The sequence below is a fragment of the Protopterus annectens genome, chromosome 1.part2 (genome assembly GCF_019279795.1).
Source record: "Protopterus annectens isolate FY-2018-M chromosome 1.part2, PAN1.0, whole genome shotgun sequence".
NCBI classification, from domain to species: domain Eukaryota; kingdom Metazoa; phylum Chordata; order Ceratodontiformes; family Protopteridae; genus Protopterus; species Protopterus annectens.
Window position 1 is genome coordinate 596,131,595 of NC_056727.1, and position 27,582 is coordinate 596,159,176.

Here is a 27,582-nt window from a genome sequence, read left to right on the forward strand (position 1 = left end):
AAAGCAAGCTATCTGGTCCTTATTTGATGCCAGTTTTTGTGTTTTTGTTATGCTTTAGTTCCAAACTGTATCACATAGTGGGGGTATTTAAGAACTGGGATGAAAGTGAGATGCTGGGATTCATGATACAATGGATCAGTAATATGTAATAAACTAGGAGTTTTAATACACCATGCAGATATTGTGTACTGTACAGCTCAAGTTTTATTGTAGTCCAAATGCTACCCTAATTTTAAGATCTAGTATTATTTTATTGTGAGTAAATACAGAAGTGATTAACATCTGGCCCTGGATATGAATCCCATTACATCTTAACTGCATACCGTGTAATTCCAAACAACTTACTTTTTACTTTTATGTATTTATATAGCTTAATTAAAAATAAAAAAAAGAGTTAACTTGTTTTTAGCTCATGGGCCTCCGATAAAAAAAGAAGTTTCATTGGCAAGCATAGTAAGACCATCCAAGTCAAAATTAATAAGTAAAAAAGTAAATGAATTTAATTCTTTATAACTTTCCTAAAAATATGCATTTTAATGCTAGTCTGAAATCTGTAGTCTTGCAAAATGCATGTTTAAGGAGTCAATGGGCCAGATTCCAGAAGGGCTGTTCTCAGAGTAGGTCTGCCTTGATTCTAAAAGGCTTACTCTCAGTGTAAGTGACTTATTCAGTGTAAGTCCTGTTTATGAACAGGCATACACCAGGGACCAGATTCCAAAGCACCTACTTTCAGCCTGCTGTCTTACACTGAGAACAAGTCTTTTGGAACCGGGGCCCATTGGGTTTGCTACCCTTTTGTTATACATATTGTTGCAAATGAAAATCGTAAACCTCCTTTATCTTATTGTGAACACCTGCTGTTTGTCTGAGAGCATGTAAGAAATCTGATACATGTACACTAAAAGCTGCTGGCAAGATCCTGTACAAACTCAACATTCGTCATTCCTTTCTGACACCCCTTTGGCTTTCTTGGGCACAGTTGATGGTTCTACATTTAATCAGCTCTGAGGTTTCTAAACAAGTACTATGCTTTTTGTACAAAGTAACTACTTTATGAACATGGTGTTCAGAGGATTCAGTTAAGTCAGTACTTTGTTTTTCTTACTTTTAAAGTGCATCTACTTTCATGATGTGGATATAGGAGAATGGATGACATAAACAATGGATACTAGTGACAAGACTCTGCAGGTAAGTCAGTTCTTTTTTCCCAGAACTATTTAAGCCCAGAGTTTATTTAATGCAGACTGTACAAACGGATCATGACAGTAATGCTTTAATTCTACAAAGTAATGTTGATAGTCCTTTCTTTCTGTCCTGATTTACATGAGAAAGACTGATTAACAACATGTACAATGTATTAAGACAGTCTTGTTATATTTATTATTTTTTTTAAATATACAAGAATTACTTCCTGTAATACATCACAATGCTCTAAAAGGAGGCATGAGTGTAATAATGCTGATTAAAGCACCAATCTTACATAGTTAACTCACTGGACACTTTGTCTATTAATTCCTGAAAGGGTTCAGGAAGCCTGTGACTTGCAAATATACTGATGCAGCAAATTATAGATATATTTTGAAAAATGATATGACGTCTTCTGTTTGTTTCTTGCTGTTACTTGCATTTAACCTACTCCTTTACATGGATGCCAATATCTAATTAAGCTGTGCCAGCACACTTACTACTTCCTCTTTTTCAGCATTTTATACTATTCCTAAATTAACCCTTTATATTTCATATCATTCTTACAGCTTTTTATTCAAACTAATAATCATGCTAGCAACAGTTACTATTATTCTTTCATATTTCAGCTGTAAAAAATGGCACTGGAGTAGCAAACTCATTTTTTTATCATAAAAGAGTTATTTAAAGTCAAACCAAAAGCAGGGTAAGAATTTTCAGGTATATCAAAAAAAATGAAATTAGGCTCTAACCAGTAACACTTACCTGAGATGGTGCATTTTTTGCTAATTATTTTCAGGTGCAAAACTGTTGGTACTATAAAGGATCTGATTTTAAAAGATGAGTGTAAGATGATTAATATAGTCACTGCATGAGCACCACGTAAAAATAAAAATGACAATAATGTCATGCAAAGTCTCTTGACCAGTTCTTTTCATATATTGTTAATTGTATCTACCAAAGCTCTCGCTTTGCCTGCCTGTTGCACCCTAGCTTTACTACATTTCCTTACCCTCTTTGTCTCCTTATGCCTGTTTCAAGGATCTGGAACCTTACCACAATTTTCATCTCAATTACCAGCGGTAGAAAAGATTGCTGCAGGGATCCATCACCCTTTCTTTAAGTATTTTTCCTGACAACTTTCATGGACTTTTCCTTATTTAAAGAACTGTAAGAGGAGAATGCATATAGAGTCAAGGCTCATTTGCAAAGTGTGACCTAGGCAAACTGTAACAAATTACACGCCGTGGCATGAGCCTACTTAGAAGCAGTAATTATTATAAACAAGAAATCATAAGTATGTAAAGAATATGTAAAAGAAGGTTGTAACTACAAAAAGTGTACATTAGTAAAGTATACAAATGGGGAAGTGATGTAGTGATGAAATACATATAGGAGACGACATTCTGGTATAGCAGGTGAAGAAGAAGAGATGATGGTGTGTTGCTTTCTTGAGAGTTGACGAATGAAGGTGAGAATGTAATTTATTCCAGAGCTATAATGAAAAGGACCCCGAAAGTAAGGTAAGGTATAATGAATGCAGTACTATGACTTGACAGCAATAAAAACTGTTATTACACAGGAAAGGAGAGGTAGTAGGATCTACCCTTTGTGATCCCCACTTCAGACTCCTGACATAGTGCGCTATCTTGTAATGAACACTTATCACTACACATAGCTTTGTGCATTTAGCTTTTTGTTTCCTAAAATGTAGTTTGTGGAACTGGAGACCATAGTCAAAGAGCAAGATTTACCACTAGTGTCCTGTCATGTTGCCTAATTCTTATGCTTTGTGCATTATCATTACCCTTTTCTGTTGCCCTCCCTTTGCCAGTATCATTCACTCCACCCATTTTGTGATTGGTTTCTAAGATTCCATGTCATGTACTTTCTTTCTCATATCTTCAGTTCAAAATAAATGGCCATACCTTTGAAAACTCTTCCATTCTTAGTATCTCATTCCCTCCTTTCCATATGTACACAGACCATTGAGATTGTCTTCAAATATATATTTTCATTCGGTTCTTTCTGTGTTGTGCTATAAAGACACTGAAACAACTTCTGATCCCTGAACTAGTTGTGGATGCCCTCTGACATCTCATTTCTATTAATATCTTAGTTTGATTGGAGGGCTCTGTGACGCCCGTGCCCTGGCCCAGCAATGAAGGAGCCTCAATCCTCACCACCAACACCAGAGAGGGGCATCTCGTATATTAGGAAAAGATAACAAATGCACATATGAAAGTGCAATTTCCCTTAAGAGCACACAGAGATCACAGTCAGTCTGGGGCTGGTCGCTCTCTTGCTCTCCAGGTCCCCAATAAGACTCCCCACTGGCACAGTTATAGGGTCCAGATATCTGCCTAGTGGGCAAGCTAAAACCTCTAGCACCCTCTCTGTCCAACCAGTGCTTCATGTCCCTGCCCAAGTAGCTGACATACACACACAAACACACACACACACACACACACACACACACACACACACACACACACACACACACACACACACACACATGCACTTTGAGAAAAGGTTATACAACCACTCAAACACTCCTGGGGAATGCTGGCACAGTTTCTCCAGCTGTGCCCCTTTCTCCCAGACTATATGGTAGTTCCACTGGCCACCACCTACTAATACTTATCAGCTACTCAAAGGCCCTTAAAAGGGTGTCCAATTATTACTGTGCAATATTATTATCCAGTTGGTAGTATGACTTAAACAGTCTCAAAGCTTATTAGAGTGCCTTGGTCAGTAAAGTCTATAAATATGCAATGTACTCTAGAGCTTAAATTATCTCTACTCAAACCAGCTACAGTTAAAAGGTTTTAAAATATTTAATAATAAATAATTAAAACCACAAGACAATACTTTCTACTACACAGTCAGTGCTAGTCAAGAGTTCAAAGATTACAGAAAAATACTTAAAATAAATCAGTAGGACAGTTCTGACATCACAGAAAAAAACACTTAGTCTAATCTTTATAGGGCTAGCTATTTTTACAAGAAAACACACTTCTAAAATAACTTACATAAGACAACAGGCAGAGTGCTGAGTTGGATGTTCAGACAAAAATGCTAAATAATCTCTGGTTCTCACTGTTTAAATTGAAACTGCAGTTCTGATAAAACATTACATAATTTCACACTTTCCTGGTGTTCCCAGGCTGACAGAAACTACGTTTACATTATTTTACACTTAGAGCAATAAAGGGCATTCCACATGTAAATTCTGGTCATTAACTTTAGCCTTAAAAGAATAGGCAGGAAGCCTTCATCTAGCCGGTCTGGAGCCGATTTGTAAACATCAAAGGCAGTGATGAAATAATTTTAATTTCAAAGGGCCAACAAGAAATGCTTGACTTAGCTTTCTTTACAGTAGAAGACAATGTTGCCACATTGTTTTAAGTTCAACATTTCACAGTATTTACAAATGATAGAATTATGTACCAAATTCTATTTGACTAGGCTGGTAGCCTTCACCCTTCTCTACCGGTCTTCACAGGCTCACTATACTCTTTTCATCATTTGCCGTCTAACACCTCTCTTTTCCTGCCCCTGGTACTTTCTTAACTAGATTTCATACATTACTACATCAATATCCTGCATCTGCTGAAAATTTCTGAGTGAAACTGTTTATTAAGTCAGTTTTAAGTAAGTCACTATACTGGTGATTATTAGCACAGTCATACTATAAAATATCCACTTAATTTTTTTCTTGTTTCTGGTTCCATATTTATCTTTACTTTGTCCACAAGTTGTAAACTACTTTGCTGGCCTGTTTGTACTTAATGTATTTGTGTGTCCTGTACCTAGGTTTGGCTAAAAAGGCCCCTGCAGTCCAGTTCATTTCTCTGTTTAAAGTTAACAATAAAAATTAAAAAAATGACTTTAATATTTTCCCTGTGGCACCATACTCGTCACCTTCCCTTCTTTAGTGATTACTCTGCTTATGCAACCTTCTGATCTCTGTCTACCAGACTGCTCTCCTTTTGTCCTTCCCTAAGCTGGCCACTCACAACCTTCTGCCTAAAGTAGCAGTGAAGCACTTCTGAAAGGCAGGCTGTATACAAATCTCACCCCTGCATGATCTAGTGTAGTCATTAACCAATAAACGAGGAGATCTGCCTGGCATGCCCCCTCCCCTTCAAGTTAAATCATACATTCATTTCCCAATCTGCCTGGCATGCCCCCACAAGTTAAATCATGTATTCATTTCCCAATAAACTGCATTATTATTTCACAAGGATGTGGGGGTACTTCAGCCTGTTTAGTAAACAGTATGCACAAGATATTATATCTGTTTTGGATAAGGCACTAGTCTAACATAGACTCTGCATATGCGCTCACACACCATATGTACACTTATAAGCATGTGGTATGTGGAGTGGGTGGAGTAAACTTGACCACCTAGAGAAAACTGACATGAATCCTGTATTTGAGGACAGGTAGACTGTGTAAGAAAGGCACCCCAGATGAGAATTGAACAAGAAAACCTCTTGCTGTGAGACCGCAGTGCTGTTTACATTCTACTATGTTTTATCTTAGAGATGAAGTGCAGAGATGCTTTTGCTGTTATTTCTTTTTGCACTAATTATGCTCTCATAATGTAAAGTGGTGATGCTAAAATATGTAGATTGTAGTTTAGTTTCTGCACTGGAACTATATTTATTAAATGTGTGCTGTATTTCATGTGTGCTTTGCAGATGTCAGGTACTCCATGATTCTAGGTCAAGTGATCTTATATTTTAATGATGCAATAAGGGGGATAAACATCTTGTAGTCGATAAGCATGTTTTCTGTAATCTGCAGCAGATTTCAACACATAAAGTTATACAGCCTGCAATCAATCAGTCATAGAGTCAAACAATCAGACAGTACATCAGTAACTAACAAATTTTCTATATTCAAATAAAAAGTAATGAGAGAAATGGATCAGGATATGATTCCTACAAATGTGTATAATGGTTAGCACCCAGTGTAATAACAGATATAACACTGTAATAAATAGTTGTCTACAGTGAGATGATCACTCCTAAGAAGACAAAAGTATCCTATAAAGTATTTCTATGTGTATTAAACACCGATTGGATTACTGCTGGCATGAAAAATGTTCTTTCAACTGAAAGGCTCTGGACAGCTTAAAGACCATGCAGCTCAACATGTATGTCATATGTGGCTCCCAGACTGTAATAGTAGATCTGACATATAGGTGGAACTGCTGCACTTGACATCACTGACAGAGCTCAGCAGTCCTATAGAGTCCTCTGGAACATTTGAGCTCTGATCAGAACAACTAATGAGATTCAATATTACAAAATGTTATAGAATCTAATTATCTGTTCCTGGCATAGCTAGACTCTCTTCAGTTCAATACCTTGAGGTATTGAATTACACACTGTTTGCCCCCGTTGTGACCTCGTCACAATGTGCTGCAAGATGACACAGAATCAGGAAGTAATTGGTTGGCTGCTCTGTATACAGTACATAAAAATAAAAGTCTTTTAAACTTAATAAATGTAACTCAGCTGATGTAACTTGTGATGACCCACAACTAGACAAGTAATCAAGGAGCCTCAATCCTCACCGCTGCCACCAGTGGAGGATGTATACAGTATTTCCAGATGTAACTCTCTGCATCAAGTGCAATTTCCCTTAAGAGTGCACAGAGAACACGGTTAGTCTGGGACTGGTTTCTCCCTCTTTCTACAGATCCCCAATAAGACTTCCCACTCGCACATCTATAGAGTATAGATCTCAGCTGAGTGGCCAAGCCAAAACCTCCAGTACCCTCTCTGTCCAACCAGTGCTTCGTGTCCCTGCCCAAGTAGCTGACACACACACCTGGGAGAGGCTGGTACAGGTTTAATAGATATGGCCCCTTTTGCCCAGACTATAAGGTAGTTATCACTGCCACCAGCCAACTCCTTATCAGCTACTTTAAGCCCCTGTCCAATCTTACAGTGTAATGTTGCTATCAATACAAATAGTAGTTTGACCAAGAGCAAGGCTATTAGGAGTGGTCCACAGTGTCACCAAATAAATATGCAAGTATTATTTATTTATTTATTTAGTTATTTATTTATTTATTTATTATTTTATTTATTTATTTTATATTTGTTGACCAGGTTTGTCCGACTGGGCTACAAATGCCCATTTTCAGCAGAGGCCTGAGGAGAAAAGCTCAAGCAGGAAATAGAAATTTTACATATTGAATACATATAGAAATATATTAATCAGTACCACAGATTACTGTTTACAGTGCCACACATTACAGTCATCAGTACCACACATTATTGCATTACAGTGTCATACATTAAACTGTGGCAAGTGAAATACATAGAAACACATTCATCAGAGGGATACATTCATAATCACATATTATATACATAATAGTGCAATAGTTACATAGCTGAAATATTTTACTAGTTATGTTTGTACAGTGATGTACCAAGAGGAGAAGATAAAGTAGTAAGTTTGTTTCTTGAAGGGAAGGAAGAGAGAAGAGAAGTAAAAGGCTACAGGGGAGTGTTTACGGGGGATAATTACATTGGCAAGTCCATTTTTCATGAAGGTATTTTTTGTAGTGGTTTTGAATTGATTGGGATATTCAAGGGATCTTATATCTAGTGGTAGGCTATTCCAGGCCTTGGAAGGGTTAAAGCTATAGACTAGGTGACCCATTTTTAGATTTTTAGTAGGCCTTGTTCAGAACTGCAGAGTAATCTAGTGGGTAGGTAATGAAAGATTAGAGATGAAATAGTTGGACAGAAAGAGTATTTGTAGAGAATGGAATGAATAATCTGAAATTGATTATACCGAAGCAGATTAGGTAATTCTAGTCAATTTAGTTCTTTTATTGAGAGACAGTGATGGGACTTGTAAGAATTTTGGGCAGCAAATCTGGCAATTCCGTTATAAATTGTTTCTAACCTGTTTAGTAGTCCAGTGTTGAGGCTGATGAGAATTCGGGAGCTATAAAGTAAAGTGGGTAAGAGGTAGGCATTTGAAAGGGTTAGTTTTGCTGTTTTGGTAAGATATTTTTTGTTTCTATAAAGGAGACCTAGCTTGAGATGTGTTTTTCGGATACAATTATTGACGTGTAAATCAAAGGTTAGTCTATCATCAGTAGTAACACCTAAGAGTTTTGTACTGGTGTCCACCTGTATTTGAGTATTATTTTGTGACAGTATGGAGAAGGAAGACTTTATGTGGTTAAGGTTTTTAGAGAGAAAGAGTAGTAATTTGGTTTTCTTTGGATTAAGAATAAGTTGGTATTCAGATAGCCAGTTTTCTACAGAGTTAAAAGAGGACTGTGTGTCTGATTTTAGTTGAGTTGGTGATTCAGCTATAGTGATAAGTGTAGAATCATCTGTGTATTGTATCACTGAGGATCCAGGACAAGAAGAGTAGAGAAGGTTGGTAAAGATGCTAAAAAGATGTGGCCTAAGGATGGAGCCTTGTGGAACACCCGTTTTAACAGGAAGAAGGGGGGGGGAGCTGAGAGCCATTTCACTGATTGAAGTCTATCAGAGAGATAGCTGTTAAACTAAATATGGTGGATGGAGAGAAGTGTAAGTTTGCTAGTTAAAGGAGAAGAAATTTATGAGAGACTGTATCAAAGCCTTTAGAGAGGTCAATGAAGAGACAGGAAATAAGTTTGTTACTGTCTCTAACTAGCGATACAGAGTTTAGGAAAGACAGGAGAGCTGTTGTAGTGCTGTGCATGGGACGAAAGCCATGTTAGTAGGTGTGAGTAGATTTTCTTGCAGAAGGTAGTGTAAGACATGATTGTGTATATATTTTTCCAGAATTTTGGAGAGTGGTAAGAGTATGGCTATGGGTCTAAAATTAGATAAATCCTTGGAGTTTCCTCCTTTGTGTATTGGAAAGGTGTAAAATTGCTTCCAGATGAAAGGGACTGTGGATTCCATAATAGAGTGGTTTATTAGAATAGAAACTGGGAAAGCAAGAAAATCAGCAGCAACCTGAAGGAATGTAGAGGGAATGTTGTCTACGAATGTGGAGCAGGGTTTTAATTTAGATAGTAGAGTTTTAATATAGTTAGTGGAGACAGGTTTGAGGGAGAAGAGAGTGGTAGGGTTACTACTGATAGAAGAGTGTGAGCTATTAGGTCTGTTATTGCTGGTGGGATGGTTTGTGTCTTGATTTAATAATTTGGATATTGAGGCAGTTTCCTCTTGTGTTTTGTCAAGATGAGGATTAGGGGAGGCTTGCATACCTGGGTGTAGTATTTGATTTACAGACTGACATAACTTTTTAGGGTTGGATTTAAAGGTAGAAGATGGATTATTATAGAAGTTTTTCTTATCTTTATTTATGTGACTTTTGGCAAGATTTCAAAGTTCTTTATATTTATGGAGGTCTGGTTGATGTTTAGTTTTAGTCCAAATTTTCCATGCTCTGTCTTTTTTTTTTTTTAATAGTGCACGAGTGTTTACGGTCAGCAATGGGGATATGTTAGACTTTATGCAGACTGTTCTAAGGGGTACCAGAGAATTTAAAATACTAAGGAAAGTGGAGTTAAAAAAGTGGACAGCTTCATCCAAGGGGAGTAGTTTTAAGGGATTCCAGTTCACTTTTGATAGTAAAGATTTGAGAGTTTCAGGATTAAAGTTTGTTAGCTGTCAGTGTTTGATAAACCTTTGAGGTTTAGCTTGATGGGATTTGTATCTTAATATTTTTACTGGACAGTGATCGCTTTGGGAATTTAGTAGCATTTCCAGGTTATGGTATTTGGAAGGGTGAGAGACAAGAATCCAGTCAAGGAGAGATGAGGCTGTATGGGAGTTATTGAAATAAGTGGGATCAGAGATGAGTTGAGTAAAGCTGTAGAGATTAAGGTGTTGTGAGGAGTTTTGAGAGGAGAGAGATAGCCAGTTAATGTTGACATGCCCAAGAATGATAGTTTCATTTGGGATGTGTTGGGAGATATGAGCAAGCATATTTTCCAGTAGGGGGATATTATCACCTGGTGGAATGTAAATTGCTACAATAGTGATAGTGGAATGGCTATTAATATTTAGGCTTACAGATAAAATTTCGGCTGGGGAGAAGGCTTGGGATGTAAAAGTAGAGCTAGAAATGGTAAGGTGGTTAGAGTGCAGGATAGATGGTGTATGCTATAGCCAGAGACCAAGATCTCTATGTCTTGGTGTTGAGATTTCAACCAGGTTTCAGTCAGAACAAGGATATTAGGAGTATGGTGGGAGATCCAAGCATGTAGGTCACTTACTTTGTTCAGAATACTCCTAACGTTTATTGAATAGAAGGAAAGATGTTTGTTTGGAGATTATTGACTTTGGGGTTAGGATGGCTAGCAGTGGAGTGTATTGGACCAGGGTTGGGATGGATGTCCCCTGCTAAGAGAATGCTTTTGTGGAGGTAGATGAGTTTGAGCATATCAGCAGTGGGGGAGTAGTATTTGGTTTTGTGTTTGGTAGGGGTGAGTTAGGTGTTAGGTAAGTGTATTTTTGGTAAGGGAGTATTTAATGAGAAGATAGATGGAAAAATGGTGAAGGTTTGGTGATTATTTATATGACTACAGCAATTTGGGTTTGTAGGCGAGATATGTTTGGGGTGTAAGTGGATGTTAAGTGATGTGGCTATAAGAAGGAAGAGTAGGAGAGGAAGTAATAGGATGGATGTAGTTAGAAATGCATTGCTTTTACTCTTGGAGGAGTACATATTGTATGGTGTTTTTAGTTAATAAAATGCATGGGAGTACAGTTTTTTGGTCTATTAGATAGTGGATATTAGTGTATACCAGCTAGTACTAGTAAGGGGGGGAGGGGTTAGAATATTTTGTTGTAGTACCAAGAGGGTTGAGGTATAGTCTATTATGGAGTGAAAGACAGGAGGGGGTGGGTGTATGTTGTGGGTGGTGCAAAGTAGGTAGCTATAAAGGAAATTATATGGAGGTGGGTGGGAACTGGGGTGGGAGGTGATTGAAGTGAGCCTGAGCAAAGCGAGGGCGAACGGAGTGGGTTGAGCCAAGCCCAGAGTCAAGCAAAGTCCAGGAAACAATCACTAAAAACTCTAACAGAATAAGGCTATGTACTGTTCATAGTAAGAAAAAGAAGTTTTGTTGTGTAGTACTATTAGGTAAGAAATAACTTAAAATAGGCTGGGTAAGAAAAATCTTAACACAGGCTAATGAGTCCAGCATGTAATAGACATAAGTTTGTTGAAACTAACAGTCAGTCTATTAAAGAAATGGGGGGGGGCTTCCTTGTTGCCAAGCTACTTTACAGCATACCAACTTGCTAGAGAGTACAGTAGATAATGCCTTAAATAAGTATATTGTAAAATGTAAAAACTAAGCCAACATACTTTGCAGATAAGGGGACACTGCAAGGTAAGAGAAAAGAGCTGTGTGATGAGCGAGTTTCGTTGGAACCATTTAATGCAGCATGCAGGACTTTTAACAGTACGCTGTCAGTATGGAGAGGAAAAAGGCAAACATGGCTGATAGCTGAGGAGAGAAAAAAATAATAATAAAAATTGTTACCAAATATGATGTTTAGCACACAACATACTTTGCAGATAAGGAGACACTGCAAGGTAAGAGAACAGAGCTGTGTGATGAGCGAGTATGGTTGCAACAGTTTAATGCAGCATGCAGGACTTTTAACAGTACGTTGTCAGTATGGAGAGGAAAAAGACAACTTGGCTGATAGTTGAGGAGAGAAAAAATATAAAAATTGTTACCAAATATGGTGATTAGCACACAAAATATAGATGGAGGTATTTTAGAGAGGATAGAAAGAGAAACTCAAACAATGTAAACACAAACTGGTATGACTACCACATCTGCATTCACTCTAGCACAGTAGTACAAATGCAATGTTACACAAAATTTAGCTTTAAAATGCTGCTACAGTTAATAAATATAGTTAGAAAAAAAAACAGTTAATACAGATGTGTAATCAGGGTGAAAAAGTGATACATTCCTCTGAACATAGCAGAACACATAGTTACAGCTAGACAGCAGGCTATTATACCTGTTGCAGTGATTATTTATTTATTATTATTATTATATTTATTATTTATTTATTTATAGTGATTATTTATTGACATTTGTTGACCGGGAAAGTCCAACGGGCCCAACAACCCATTTTCAGTGGAGGTCTGGGGAGAAAAGCTCCATACAGTCACAGAAATTTTTACATAACATCAGCTTAACTTTAAAAGTCAAGAAAGTCTTTACATAATACAAATCGATGTGGGTATACAAAGACAAATACACATTATAGAGGTGTACATTACAAGAAAATAAACCCAGTGTGCTAAATTTTTTGTAATTCTATTTGTATATTGTCATAAGTAAGAATACTGTTTAATCAATTGTGTTTATTCAGTCACAGAAATAAAGAAAGCAAGATAGATTGGATACAAAGACAGATAGTGTAAATTGCAACTATATTAAGTTAGTAAAAGTATTTGTGGTGTATAGTGGCCAAAACATTTAAGGTGGTTTAATCATGTGACTACAAGAAGAGACAATGCTATTGAGATAGTGTCTTTTTAGTGCAAATTTAAATGTTTTTAAAGAGTTTAATTGGGTAATAGACTGAGGGAGCCCATTCCAATGTTTGGCAATGGCATGGGAATAGAGACATTGTCCAGCTCTTTTGTTGGGTTTAGTTATGGTTCAGAGTTGTTTGTTAAAGGACCTAAGATGCCGAGTAGGGGTGTGTGTATTATAGTTTGAAGGGATGGACAGAAGTTTGGATTATTTAGTAGTCTGTGGGTGAGAGTAAGTTGGGAGTAATGTAGGTAACGAGGGAACTCAAACCAGTTTATAGATTTAATGGCCAGGCAATGATGTGTGCGAGTCGGCATGTTGGAGACAAACTTGGCTATTTTAAAGTAGCACGACTGCAGTTTGTTCAGGAGACGTGTGCGGTAAATGAAAATGGGGCAACCATAGAGGAGGGAGGGTAGAAGCAGACTATTAGCTAGTTTCAACATAGTAGACTTGTCCAAAATAGAGTTTATGTTTATAGAGTGTGCCAAGCTTAAAATGGGTCTTTTTGATTGAGTTGAGTATATGATTCTGAAAGGATAGTTTATCATCAATTGTGATGCCGAGTAGTTTAGCTGCTTTTACAATTTCAATTTCTGTATTGTTTTGAGAGAATATTTTAAAGTCTAGAGTTAGAGGTTTGGTTGTGAAGAGTAAAAGTTTTGATTTTTTTGTGATTAAGTAGCAGTTGATCTTTGTTAAGCCATGATTCAATGGAAGTAAATGCATTTTGTGTTAATTTTAGGAGATCTGAGATGTTGTTAGAGGATGTAATTTTTGTCAAATTGTCTGCGTATTGACTGAGTGTACTTTGCAGGGATGCTTTATGGAGATTATTAATAAATATGTTAAAAGCAAGGGCCCAAGAATAAACCCTTGGGGAACACCTGTGTCATTTTCTAGGTAATCAGATTTCTTGCTTTGCCATCTAACAGGCTATTTTCTGTTGTGCAGATAGTTATGGAACCAGCTTAGAGTGTGTGGGGAGCAGTTTATGGTCTCAAGTTGTAAAAGTAGTTTCAAGTAAGACATTGTATCAAAAGCTTTTGATAGGTCTAGTAGGATCACTGATGTTAGTAGGCTGCATCAAGAGCTTTGTATATAGTGTTGGTAAATGACAGTAAGGATGTTGTTGTGCTGTATTCCAGTTGAAAACGATGTTGGGTGGGTGTGAATAGGTTATCTGTGAGATGTTTTAGCAGTTGAGAATGAATACACTTTTCTAGAATTTGAGATAGAGGTGAAAGTATCAAGATGGGCTGGTAGTTAGATAGATCACTGGTGTTACCAGCTTTATGAAGAGGAGTAATAATTGAGTTTTTCCATAGTTGTGGGACAAATGATTCAGAGATTGAGTGGTTAATGAGAATGTTAATTGGAAGACCTATATAATCTGTTGTAAGTTTTAGGTATTCAGCTGGGAGGCCATTGGATGAGAAGGAGCGTGGTTTTAGTTCTGAGAGCAGTTTACGAACTAGAGAGGTTGGTACTGGTTGTAATGTAAATAGAGGAGCGGATAGGTTTTTGTTCAAACCTCCTGTGTTCCAGTTTCCACTGTTAAAATATATATATATTTAAACAGTTACAACAGTGCATGTAGATTTTTGTTGTCTTCCAGTAGGGCACACTGTGGATCCATTTTAACAGCACTTTGCAAACACCTTTCCAACACACACTTCTGTACCAGCAGTTTAATATATACATGACATACAATTCTAATACAGTTGTAACACAAACAACTTATATAAATCATTTTGATATTCACCAATGACATAAAATTATTCACAAACTTCCAGATAGCTGTGCTGGCCGTATTTCCCTTTGTCATATAACTAAAGTAAAAAATACATATTTTAGAATCAGAAAGCCCACTTTACTTGATAAGAGTATGATTGCATCAAAAAGAAGTAGTAAAAACATACACTTGATCTTTAAGTGCATTCATCTTTACATTCAAAATGTTCCACAGTTGCTTCATTCAGTACTTTTTTCATTAAATTACACAATACTGCCAGGATAACTGACTTCTGAATACTTGCATGCTTCATTCTGCCCCTTTACAAAACACTCTAGTGTCTCACCTCTGAAACAACCACAGCTGATTACACAACGACAAACATGAAAACGTGTATCTTCATGATTTTTTATGCAGTAGATAACTAAGATAAAATGTTATTCTAAATGTGTTTGACCCTAGTATATATTATGGTGCAGCTTTTGAAAATTTGATATAGTTCACAGTTGTTGTTGATATGGTTGTTCACTCTGTTTGATATATGATAGGTAATAAGTATGATACAGGAGAACATGGCCTTGAACACATGCCTGTGGCATGCTAATATTCATGTTTTGCTTTTGAGACTGTAAGTCAGTGCTTCATAAACAACTGTTTTCACAACTTAGAATAAAATAAGAACTATGTGTAAGATAATGTTTTCTTTAAAACTTCCATTCCAAGCAAGTCCGCTAAATAGGTAGATAATCTGGTAATTGAATCTTACCTGTAAATATACGTAAGAGAAAATGTCAATACGTTTTGGAATTTTACATCTAAAAAGTGAGTGTGTGTGTTATTTTTGTTTCATCATTATTTTTAATATAGGTCCAAGTACTAATGTACTTAGCGTCTGGAAATATTTATTTTTATTTTTATTTGACACAGCTTTCATTTGTCCATGATTTTGTAGACAGTCCCTGATTTTGTTTTATATTTTTATTGTGTCACTCATAAAATATTTGATTTTCTAGTGAATCACTGAGGGTTATAGTTAGTTAATAATGCCAGTAATTAGAGTTTCATACTGCTCATTTTTCAGAAAATGTATGTTGATGTAAAGCCTGTCGTACTATTAATATTTTTAACTGAATTACTGTAATATTTAAAAATTGTCCCTAATTTTGGGCATTCATTTCCATATTATATTTGGCTTTGCACAGAATTCCTGAATACAAAAGGTGATTATTTTTAATAAATATGTATAAATGCCCTAGCCAAATATATAATTTTCTGTAGTACTGCTCATTAAGAAGCTAAACGCAGACATACAATACTATTTAAACAACAGACCTTTCCTTAACACAGCATATATGCAATAGCACAGTAAACTCTCAGTTAAGTGGCACCTATGGGGATTGGTAGATGCCGGATAACTGTAGTTTCTGGTTGCTTGAGAGTTACTATTAAAAATGGGCCTGACTAATACTGTGCCCTATATTATTTGTTTGGTTTGACTTGTTCTTAGGTTGGGGAGAAAGGGAATTTATGCCTATCTTCCTTTTTAAAACTCTAAAAATGTAAGGTATGTTTCTGCGGGGGGGGGGGGGTAGGGTGACAGAAAGTTCAACACATGAAAATTGTACTGTATTTCTTCAAAAAAATGTTTCTGGTTGCCTGAGTTCCAGTTAATTGAGAGTTTACTGTAACATTCAAAAACAATTACATGATCTGTCTGTTTAACCAAATACCTACACAGTAAGTAATAAGAGAAAACAAATAAACAACTGTTGCAAATCACTGGAAGCCATAACATTTATAAATGTTTAGCAGGAAACAGAGTAACTAATTTGCTAGCTATAATAGCCACCTATAATTGGCAGCTGATCAACTGGTTCCTAAACTGGTTTTACTTGTAATTAGCAGGGTGTGAAGGTCACAGCAATGGGTGATGGTCCTGAAGACCAGCTGAACTAAATAAATGGCTGATCATCTTTCAGTGTCACTAGAGAAATGTAAAATAATGATAAGGAGAAGTGAGAGCATTTATACCACTGTTAGTAATAATGTATACAGGCTCAGTCAAAGTACAACAAAGATGGAAGGAGCAGTGACAGCTTCACATGCTGAAACATAACACCTTTTGACAGTGTATTCTGGTGTGTCATATCCTCTGCACTAATGTAGCCCATTTTCTGACCACAACATGGATGGGGGAAGGTCTGGGCATCTTTGTTACCACACTTCCTGCTCTCGGCATAGATGAGGGTATCTTTGTCTGCATTTGCCCACAAAAGACATCTTTGCACTTGATATAAGCTGAAAGTTGTTCATCCCAAACTGTTTACCTGACTGATGAATGCATCTTAAAGGATGCCAGAAGTATGCCATTTACCTAGAACATTAAAAGATCAATTGCTCTTTGTCTTCCCAGTAATATAATCTGAAAAAAATCTCTTTTTAAGTTAAAAAATGCACAGCCTTTGTTCAGCAGTCGTTTATATTTGTTGAACTGTGCCACATTCTTTGTCACTGTCTGAATATGATACCTTTTTCATTTGCAAAACAAGCACTCATAAACTGACAATTTCCCTGCATACCTTTTGACTGTCCTCAGATTTGCCTCTGAATTTCCCCTTAACTGTCCAAACACCTGTAACATTATGACACACTGGTCAAGATTGTGGCCAGTAAATAATGCCAAACATTATAAATATATATGTATTATTTTTCAGAAAATGCTATATGATAACCATTCACTTATTCAATCAATTTTTGTATGACTGGTACCTTGCTTGTGTCTTTCGGCTTTTCCCGGTTAGGGGTCACCACAGCGGAACTCCGGTCCGCTAAAGATTGGTAGTGGATTTTTACATACCGGGTTACCAGCCCTGACGCACAACCTTCAACGAAGGCACGCCCCATTCACGTATGCTTCCACAGAAAACGCTCTAGCTGAGACTCGAATGGGACAATGTCTTGTTATGAGGTGACAATGACTGGTACCAATATTTAAAATCTATTTCCAAATATGGACCTTTGTTGGTAGCTGCTTTGATTTAGTTCCCTGATTCCTGAGTTATCAAGTTAAGAACTATGTTTTTCAGAGACTGAATGTTTCACGAGCATCATCTGATCTCCCAGAATGAACAAGCTGATGGCATAAAATGAAGGTTGATTCTCAATTTGACAACTAGTAAGTGTACTGATCATAATCAACATATTTACAGATGCCACCTGTCTTATCCAGATCACATGGAACAAAGAAAGCAGTATGTAGCCAAAAGTAGGAAGAACACTGTGATGGCATCTCAAATATGTCAGTTTATGAAGTTATATGAATTGTGGTTTAAGCCCTGATCTACTATCGTGGTTACAGATATAGTTTACAAAACTTGCAGTAAGTATTTGGGAAAACCAACTGGAATAGTAAGGTACACAGCCATTCATACTTTGGCCTCAATGGATGCAATTGCTTGGAAATGCTTTCACTAATGAATCCCAATGTTTATGTCCACTGACCAGCACCTTCTTAATCTTTATGAAAGCCTGTTGAAGACAGTCAAACAGTCAAACCAGATATGACTGGTCCCTAAATGAAGGGGCACAATACAATGATGGCAACATGCCAATAGCAACATTTTCCAACTATCAAGAAGAGCGCAGTACAGTGCAGTTCCCTACACTAATTCCTGTACCAGTATTGCTAATTTGCTGATTCTGCAATATAAGCAAAGGTGTTGTTTTGTGAGTTGGAGTAAAACAGACCTTTCAGTCACAGGAATTATTGTAGGGGATTGTACTGTACTACTTAGTAGTGTATAGTGTTTGTGTAGAGTCAGACATACATTCATTGCCTTGTTGTTGAAGTGTATGGAAAAAGAGAAGGAATATGTGTGTAGAGTGGGGTTCTATATAGTAAAGGAAGTTTTGTCCTTGTTACTGCAGTGTGCTATTTTTCACTCCTTATTCCTGAGTTATAGTGACCTGAGAGATTATTATTTTTTTTAAGTTCTGGGATAAGGGACTAAGCTTCTACATATAGGGTTCAAGGGCTAGTCTGACCACCTAAAATGATGGACTTTATACCTTTTCTTTCAGGTTTTGTTCTGTTAACTCTCTTAGACCAATGGCTGGTGTCAAAACCATGGCCTTAAGCTTAATGCCAAAAAATGCATTGTCATTCCCTTTGGGAAAAACTCAGTTCCCACTAATTACCACATTGATGGTAGCCCAGTGAACACTGAATGCATTATAAGAGATCCGGGGACAAAGGTTGATAGCAACCTCTCCTTCAACCACCACATTGCCACTGTGGTCAGAAAATCCTTCTATGTGGCACATCTCATTACCAAGGGTTTTGCATCCATGAAGAAAGAGGTCATCATCTCTCTCTGCTCTTCCCTCATTAGACCAGTCATCCAGTATAATGCCCCATTTGGCACATTCCTCACTAAACACCTACAACAGCTGGAAAGGCCACAAAAGTACCTCATGAAGAGGATCCTAGACCTTAAACACATGCCCTACACAGACAGACTAAAAAAACTCCAGCTTTTCTCTGTCTCATATCGTCTACTAAGAGGTGATCTCTGCTTGACTTACAAAGCCATATCTGATCCAGCCCTGTTAGAAATGTTACATCTAAAGAAATCCCAATCCCTCTTCACCACATGCTCCAGGGACCTCAACCTCATTACCACAACAAACAGAACATGCTGGAGGGACAGGAGACTGCCCATGGTCTGGAATAGACTTCCCATATATGTCAAGCAGAGCACCTCACTGGCCCTTTTCAAGAGAAATCTTGATGAGTGGATGGGAAATAGAAAGTTCACCCCAGGGATCACTCCAGTGACTCTACTTGATAGAGTCACTGGGAACTAATGGCGGCAAGATGCCAGGACACTTCTATGGGCTAGGCTTGTAAAAGCTCCAGGGCCATTGGCCTGGTACACACCTATGAACCTAAAACAAGGGCTGTTTTACATTTGAGTAATAATGCTGCTCTTCTTAATAGCTGGAAAACGTTGCTGTTGCATATTGCCTTTCACTGTGTTGTGCCCTTTCTTTTAGGGACCAGTCATATCACTTTTAGTAAACTGTACATAACAAATTTGAGATGTGGCTGTTTTTATCTGAGCAGAGAGAACTTACTAATTTGAATTCCATTGACCAAAAGTGCCAGATTTCACAAAAGTTAAATCAAGATGAGGTGCAAAAAATTCATCGTTACTATATTCGTATGTCGGGTGCAGGTAGTTGGGAAGATTATCTGGCTTCTTTCCCCAAAATAATAGTTTTTTTCTTATGAAACCAGATGTTGTTGTGCAATGAAGTGACAAATTCTGAACTTAAATGAGGAGCTTTGTTTGATATAGATAGGTGGTTTGTTCTAGAGTATGGGAAGTCTCTGGGACAGGAATCTATCCCTCCAGCATGTTCTGTTTATTGTGGTGACGAGGTTTAAATTAATCAGCCCTGACAAGTCTCGAACCCAGAACCCTGTACATTTCAATCACAGCAATGTACCACTACACCACCTGAGCTGTTTTATTTATTTATTTATTTATTTATTTATTTACATTTGTTGACCGGGAGTATCCGACTGGACGTAGGTCCATTTTCAGCGGAGGCCCAGGGAGAAAAGCTCCACAGTTAAAATAAACAGACAGAAGTTACATTGGATTACATAGCGATTAACAATTTAACATAGCAATTAATTACACACATATTTACAGATGAAGAACATAGTACATCAGTAGACAACTAGAATCTTTATCTGTGAAGTACATAACAGACATTAACAAATATAACAAATATATAAAGTGGCTTCGTGACTGCTGAGCCTGGAGAAGGTATTGCACATTGTGAACTTAAGACTGCTATTGCTGTCTTTAAGAGATGATGTAGTATGAAACAGTTGAAAAAAGCAGCTAGGCTAACCAAAATAAGGCAGGATTTCATAGCAATCAATAAGGGGCAGATGAATCCAAGGATATGTAATGGACAATGCTATGGAAGTAAACAAATTCCTGTACCCTGGGTCAAGAGAGAATGGGTGAAGATGTCGCTGAAGCCTGAAGTCTAAAAGAAATAGGAGCTAAGGACTTGTGTCTGCCAGCTCCCTGTTATAATTCTCAGACACTAAATTCAAGTCCCAAAATTAAGGGAAAAAAAGCAAAAATACAGGAGAATAGGGAATGCCAACAATCCCTGTATTTCTTTAAAGTTATTTTTACACTGGAGGACAAGCTTCTCTGCACTCCCATGATCCTTCTACTTATATATGTGCATATATATATATATATATATATATATATATATATATATATATATATATATATATATATATATATATATATATATCAAGGCAAGTTTCATACAGGCACGAGACAGCTGACCATTACTTCCGATACACACTCTGCTTCTCCGTACTTGGGATATAACTGGTCTCTCAAATTCAAACGACAAACAAGTCCAATAAGTTGTAAAAACAGATTTATTTCTGGAACCAGTGAGCGCTCACCAGAGGGTTTTATCAAACTTCTACGCTCACTTACATTCATCACACATTTAAATATTAGTTAAAAACATCTGATAGGTTAACGTATCAGCGGAAACAACATTACAGCACTTTCTAATTTAAAACCATCCCATATATGTACTAAAATACATAAACTTGGGAACATCATAACTATATAAAGAACGCATTAATTCATAATCAACATACGTGCTTATTGAAGTTTTACAAATCTTCAAATTATTTAAACTACCTAAACTATTTAAAACTAGAATAAAACCTTATACTATAGGGCATATTAATACATCATAAATTATATACAGAGAACAAATATATGCTCATGCACATAACAACTGTGTGCTTTAAGCACTCTACTTAACCATAACTAACCTATATGTAAAATCTAGGCAGTAAACTAAAGTGCCTGTGTTTTTACTAGCTACAGGCTCAGGGTTTCTTTAACCTCCTTTTGATAGGCTGCAAATGTACCTTATCGTTCAGGCCAGGGGATCGATCTGATCTCAGCCTGATGATCCATCTGAGCTCACACTCTTGTAGGTAGTTATCTATATCACCTCCTCTAATTGTAGGTGTGACTATCTGTACAACTCGAAAACCAAAGTAATGGTCAGCGCCCATAGCCATAACATGTTTGGCTAATGCATAACTTGTTGAGCCCAAACGTATATGATATACATGATCGCGTATGCATTCCCTTGATGACCTAGATGTCTTGCCTATATAGAACGCATCACACGCTGTACACCTAGCCATATAAACAACATACCCACTCTGGCAACATGTCCTAGTTTTAAATTCAAACCTAGCCTGGGTAACAGGGTGAGTAAAATCTGTACCAATATCTATAAACTTACATTGGTTACAATGGCCACATGGACGTGTATTAAAACTATCCTGTATGGGATCTATTCTCTGTACTAGAGATCTAAAACACAGCCTCCTTTTCAAATTGGGTTTATTCTTATAAACAAAACTAGGACACTGTCCCACTATTTCATGAATCTCCTCATCTAAGGTCAACACATTCCAATGTCTTCCTATAATGCTTTCTATATCTTTCACGAAAACAGAGATAATCTCAATTCATCTTCCTTCTTTACATTACTAACCTCATCTACTGGATGCCTTTCTGAATAATATGGTGTCGCTCTACCATTCCTCAATTTATCAACTATCTCTATATTGTGGTCTATATCAATCTCTGAATAGCCTCTATTCAAAAATTTCCTTTTTAAGTCAAGGACTTCTTGAGTATATCCTAAAACTGTAGGGTTTAGTCTCATTAATTGTCCCTTAAGGACATTATTAAAAATGAACCTGGGGTGCATACTATGTCTGTGTAACATAGTATTACGGTAACACGGTTTCCTAAAGATGCACGTGTTCAAAAGTCCATTACCCAGTCTACTGAGACTCACATCCAAAAATGCTATATTACTGTTGGAATAATTCAAAGTAAATCTAAGAAAACTGGTCATTTCATTCATACTATTTACAAATTCCTGCAATAACGATTCACTGCCCCTCCAAACCATAAAGAGGTCGTCAACAAACCTACGGTAAAAACCGACATATGTACAGAACATTTCATTGGCCAATAGCATTTCCTGCTCCCAATCAGCCATTACCAGGTTGGCGTAGCTATTGGCACAAGAAGTGCCCATAGCTACGCCATCCTTCTGCACATATAGTTCTTTGCCAAAGACAAAAATATTGTTCTGGAGTATAATCTCCAGAAATAATGCAATCAGGTCCACAAGTTTATCATCCATTTCAGTTTGTGTCCTCAAATACCTCTGCACCCTAAATACCCCTTCATCGTTAGGTATAACTGTGAAGAGGCTTACTACATCGAGTGTAACTAAGATGTACTGTTCTTTTTCACTCAGGGTCATAATGTACTCATACAGATCTACTAAAACTGCTTACTATCTAAAAACTGTCTCAATATATACTGATTACTGTCCACTATTGGCCTTAAATGATGCTCTATAAATATAGACAAGGGCTCCGTTACCCATCCTTGCCCTGCTACAATTGGTCGCATGGGCGGATTTTTTTTCAAGGCCTTGTATACTCGGAATGAGTGGATTAATGACCTTCAAATATTTGAAGAGTGTTCCTGAAATAATTCCACTCTTAAGTAAGTCATCTAATACCTCATAAATCTGGAGTACCTTGGTCTCAATATCATCCATTTTCACTTTACCATAGAAGCTACTATTACCAAGCATTTCATCCATTCTCGAGACATAATCTATGCTGTTCATTATTACTAGTGGACCACCCTTATCTGAGGGTCTAATGGCTATTGACTGGTCATCACAAAGTGCCCGGAGAGCTCTCCTCTGTAAAAAAGTGAGATTATTGCTAGATCTCGGCTTATTCCAAATACTCTTATTATTACTGAATTGATGTAATTCATTTTCTACTAACTTAGAAAATGTATCCAAAAGTGGGTGAAGTATAGGATTGTAAATACTGTTAGGGCGAAACAACTCTCTCTCGCTAGCATTCGATGAATTAGTATTGTCACCATACTCCAACCTTAACTGTACCTTCCTTACAAACAGCCTAACATCTATGACTGAATCGGTGATATCACTTCCACATGTTGGAATAAAACTTAATCCCTTATTCAACACTTCTTCCTCATATTTATTAAGATTTCTATCAGAGAGATTAATTATTAGCGATTTTCCATTCTCTCCCACATCTTCTTTAGTGTATGTGAAATTTTTGAATAGAGGCTATTCAGAGATTGATATAGACCACAATATAGAGATAGTCGATAAATTGAGGAATGGTAGAGCAACACCATATTATTCAGAAAGGCATCCAGTAGATGAGGTTAGTAATGTAAAGAAGGAAGATGAATTGAGATTATCTCTGTTTTATAAGATATAGAAAGCATTATAGGAAGACATTGGAATGTGTTGACCTTAGATGAGGAGATTCATGAAATAGTGGGACAGTGTCCTAGTTTTGTTTATAAGAATAAACCCAATTTGAAAAGGAGGCTATGTTTTAGATCTCTAGTACAGAGAATAGATCCCATACAGGATAGTTTTAATGCCATTGTAACCAATGTAAGTTTATAGATATTGGTACAGATTTTACTCACCCTGTTACCCAGGCTAGGTTTGAATTTAAAACTAGGACATGTTGCCAGAGTGGGTATGTTGTTTATATGGCTAGGTGTACAGCCTATATAGGCAAGACATCTAGGTCATTATCATGTATATCATATTGGGCTCAACAAGTTATGCATTAGCCAAACATGTTATGGCTATGGGCTGACCATTACTTTGGTTTTCGAGTTGTACAGATAGTCACACCTACAATTAGAGGAGGTGATATAGATAACTACCTACAAGAGTGTGAGCTCAGATGGATCATCAGGCTGAGATCAGATCGATGAGGTTAAAGAAACCCTGAGTATAGGTTAGTTATGGTTAAGTAGAGTGCTTAAAGCACACAGTTGTTATGTGCATGAGCATATATTTGTTCTCTGTATATAATTTATGATGTATTAATATGCCCTATAGTATAAGGTTTTATTCTAGTTTTAAATAGTTTAGGTAGTTTAAATAATTTGAAGATTTGTAAAACTTCAATAAGCACACCAAGTATGTTGATTATGAATTAATGTTTATATAGTTATGATGTTCCCAAGTTTATGTATTTTAGTAAGGAACGATGGTTTTAAATTAGAAAGTGCTGTTTTAACTAATATTTAAATGTGTGATGAATGAATCTGTTTTACAACTTATTGGACTTGTTTGTCGTTTGAATTTGAGAGACCAGTTATATCCCAATGATTTATTACTTGAATTTTGTTGTCCTTAGAGTGGTCCTATTTATTTTCAATATATATATATATATATGTATGTATGTGTATATATGTGTGTATATATATATATATATATATATATATATATATATGTATGTGTGTATATATATATATATATATATATATATATATATATATATATATATATGTGTGTGTGTGTGTGTGTGTGTGTGTGTGTGTGTGTGTGTGTATGTATGTATATATATATATATATATATAATATATATATATATATATATATATATATATATATATATATATATATATATATATATATATATAAATTAAAATATACATTTGCAAGGGAAAAGGGAATACTTCAAGACACTGTGATCTTGGACTTAGTATATGTAAATCCACATTTTCACACATTCAGTCTCACTGTTTGGAGACTCACACTAACAACTCTCAGAATTACAAATGGTTACCTAATCTGTGATAAAGCCTATTGATAATGCCTAATGACTGCAAGTACTGTCTTACTTTGTAAAATCTTTGTATGAAACTGTTTTGCTTTTGAAAATCTTTCTGTGAAGGAATGCTGAAGCTCTCAACTGCAAGCTGGAAGTAACTGTTTCAAATGGACTATATTAGTTTCTGTCCAAACGTAGTAGGCAACACAAACTCCAAAAGGAAAAGAAAAACAGCAGCGGTGGGTTCATGTACAAAAGCCAGATCACAATTCATGAATTGTGATCTGGCTTTTGTACCTGAACCCACCGCTGCTGTTTTTGTTTTCTATACTCGTCTGTTGTTTTAATACAACAAAGCACTTTTATTGTTGGATAAACCTTGTCTACAAACAAAGAAACCTGTTTGCATGGACTAGTTTTGTTTCTGTAAGTAGTACTGAATGCTACTACATTGGTGGAAATGCAGGTGGAAAAAACATTTTTCTTCCTACAAACTATGTATTTTGAGCTACCTGAAATTTCTCTGACCAAACAGTTTCCCCTACCTGTGGAAAGGAATGTAGCTTTCTTAATTGAATGCAACAACTTAAAAGGATACTTTCAGAATGGAAACTTGACCAGGAATATTGACTCCTCTCAAACATGGTGGGATAAATATAAACCTTTGTGCCCACATGTGTATTTGCTTTGGTAAAGGGGGCCTTTATGACAGTAAGAATGACTGCCCTGAAGAAATGTTATTTTGGATCTTGTGAAGCCAAAAACTTGTGTGTAGCTTTTTCTCTATTGAGAAACTTTTTCAGGTGAACTGTAGTTACTGTGCCCTGAGAAAATGGAAAAAAAATAAGTGAAGCATTGATGAATTTTAGTAAGACATTAATGAGCTTTATTGCTGCTCATCAAGAAAGAAGTGCAACCACTGACCAACCCCTGCTTAAGCTTCATGAAAGAAGCACATACTCATATCAACATCTGCTCAGCCTTCAGCCATAGATATCCAGTCTTACACAGGGCAATCTATCTCACTGGGAAAACCTACAATGGATACAATGGCAAGGCTTACCACATTGCATTTTAGAGGTAAGCATCTAAAGCTGAGTGGACCAGAACACTAACCACACATTTAACCAGGACTCACTGAAAGTTTGCATGAATCTGGAAGTTGAAGTTGCACATGGATACCAGAAACTGAAGCAAGAAATTTTTGCTTGGGCTAGAGCTTCACTTGAGGCTTAGTTCCTTAGGTTTCAAAGTTCTGTTTTTTTTATATATTGAGATCAAGGGGGCAAACTTGATTTGAGGTAACGTGAGGTTTGGAGTTGATTGTGGGTAAGGGGAAGAGTTTGAGATATGGATTCAAAGTCTGACAAGTAGCTGAAGTCAGATCTGTAACCCAATGGTTGAGGAAGGACAAAAATAGGCAACAAAGTTGAATTGTTATGGTGAGTACATAACTTTTATTTTTGGGTGGGTGCCATTAATGTGGCAGGGGCAAGGGAGAGTCTGTTTGTCAATGGATATGATACTACAACGTCTTGTTATTTAGCTTGAGGCTGTGGTTGTGGCACCATTTGTTTCTGCATGTTAATCCTTTTTGTAGAATCTGGGAGTCCACATGGGAGTTGATGATGTCTCCAACTTTACAGTCACTGGCAAACTTGGTCAGTCTGAGGCCTTCAGCTTTGATATCAGATGAGTAAACACCAAACAAGAATGGCTTCAGTACTGAGTTTTGGGGGATACCACTGGTTACAAGACATTTTGAGGAAAGTATGACCCCATCTTAGTTTTTTGGGTTCTGTCCATTAGCCATTTTGTGATCCATTGAGTAGCATAATGGTTTACATTTAGTTTGATGAGTTTATCTATGGTGTCTGAGTGAGGCAAGGTGCCAAAAGTTTTGATTAGGTTGAGGTAAGTTGTCTGTACTGTCCTTCTTTTGACTAAGGTTTCAAAGAAGTTGACCACGCTAAGTAGATAGGATTTATGCTTTACAAATCCAAACTGATTCCTACCACTTCATAATTTCTCTCTTCATAATATGCTGCTCTGTAGAAGATCACCTTTGTCTAGCAAACTGTTTTACATTCTTGGAAATCTCTCACAGCCAGTTCCTACTGCAGCCCAAAAGTACTGAATGCTCTTTTTTACATTCTGGCCTATAATCAAACCATGCAGAATTCAGTATCCTTACCTAGCAGGTCATTGCTTTGCAGGCACTCTCTGCACTGTTCTTATTTTGATTAAGACACATTTTCAGTGATTATAAAAGCACTTGGTAGTCTGAGTGACTTGCTGTCAATGTTCCTTTTGAGTAATATTGTG

General features: G+C 36.7%; 1 protein-coding gene across 2 annotated transcripts in view; it reads left to right on the forward strand.

Moving 5' to 3' along the window:
* Nucleotides 1-939: 939 nt before the first annotated feature.
* The window catches only part of FAM177B (family with sequence similarity 177 member B), a 486,030-nt gene continuing 459,387 nt past the window's right edge, over nt 940-27,582 (forward strand). The window contains exons 1-2 of one of the 2 annotated variants that reach the window (XM_044057916.1): nt 986-1,021; nt 1,114-1,188. In XM_044057916.1, the coding sequence (XP_043913851.1) occupies nt 1,162-1,188 (27 nt within the window). In that variant the 5' untranslated portion in view covers nt 986-1,021; nt 1,114-1,161. Of the gene's footprint in view, nt 1,189-27,582 lie in introns of both variants that reach the window. The other variant, XM_044057910.1, reaches the window with a different exon arrangement.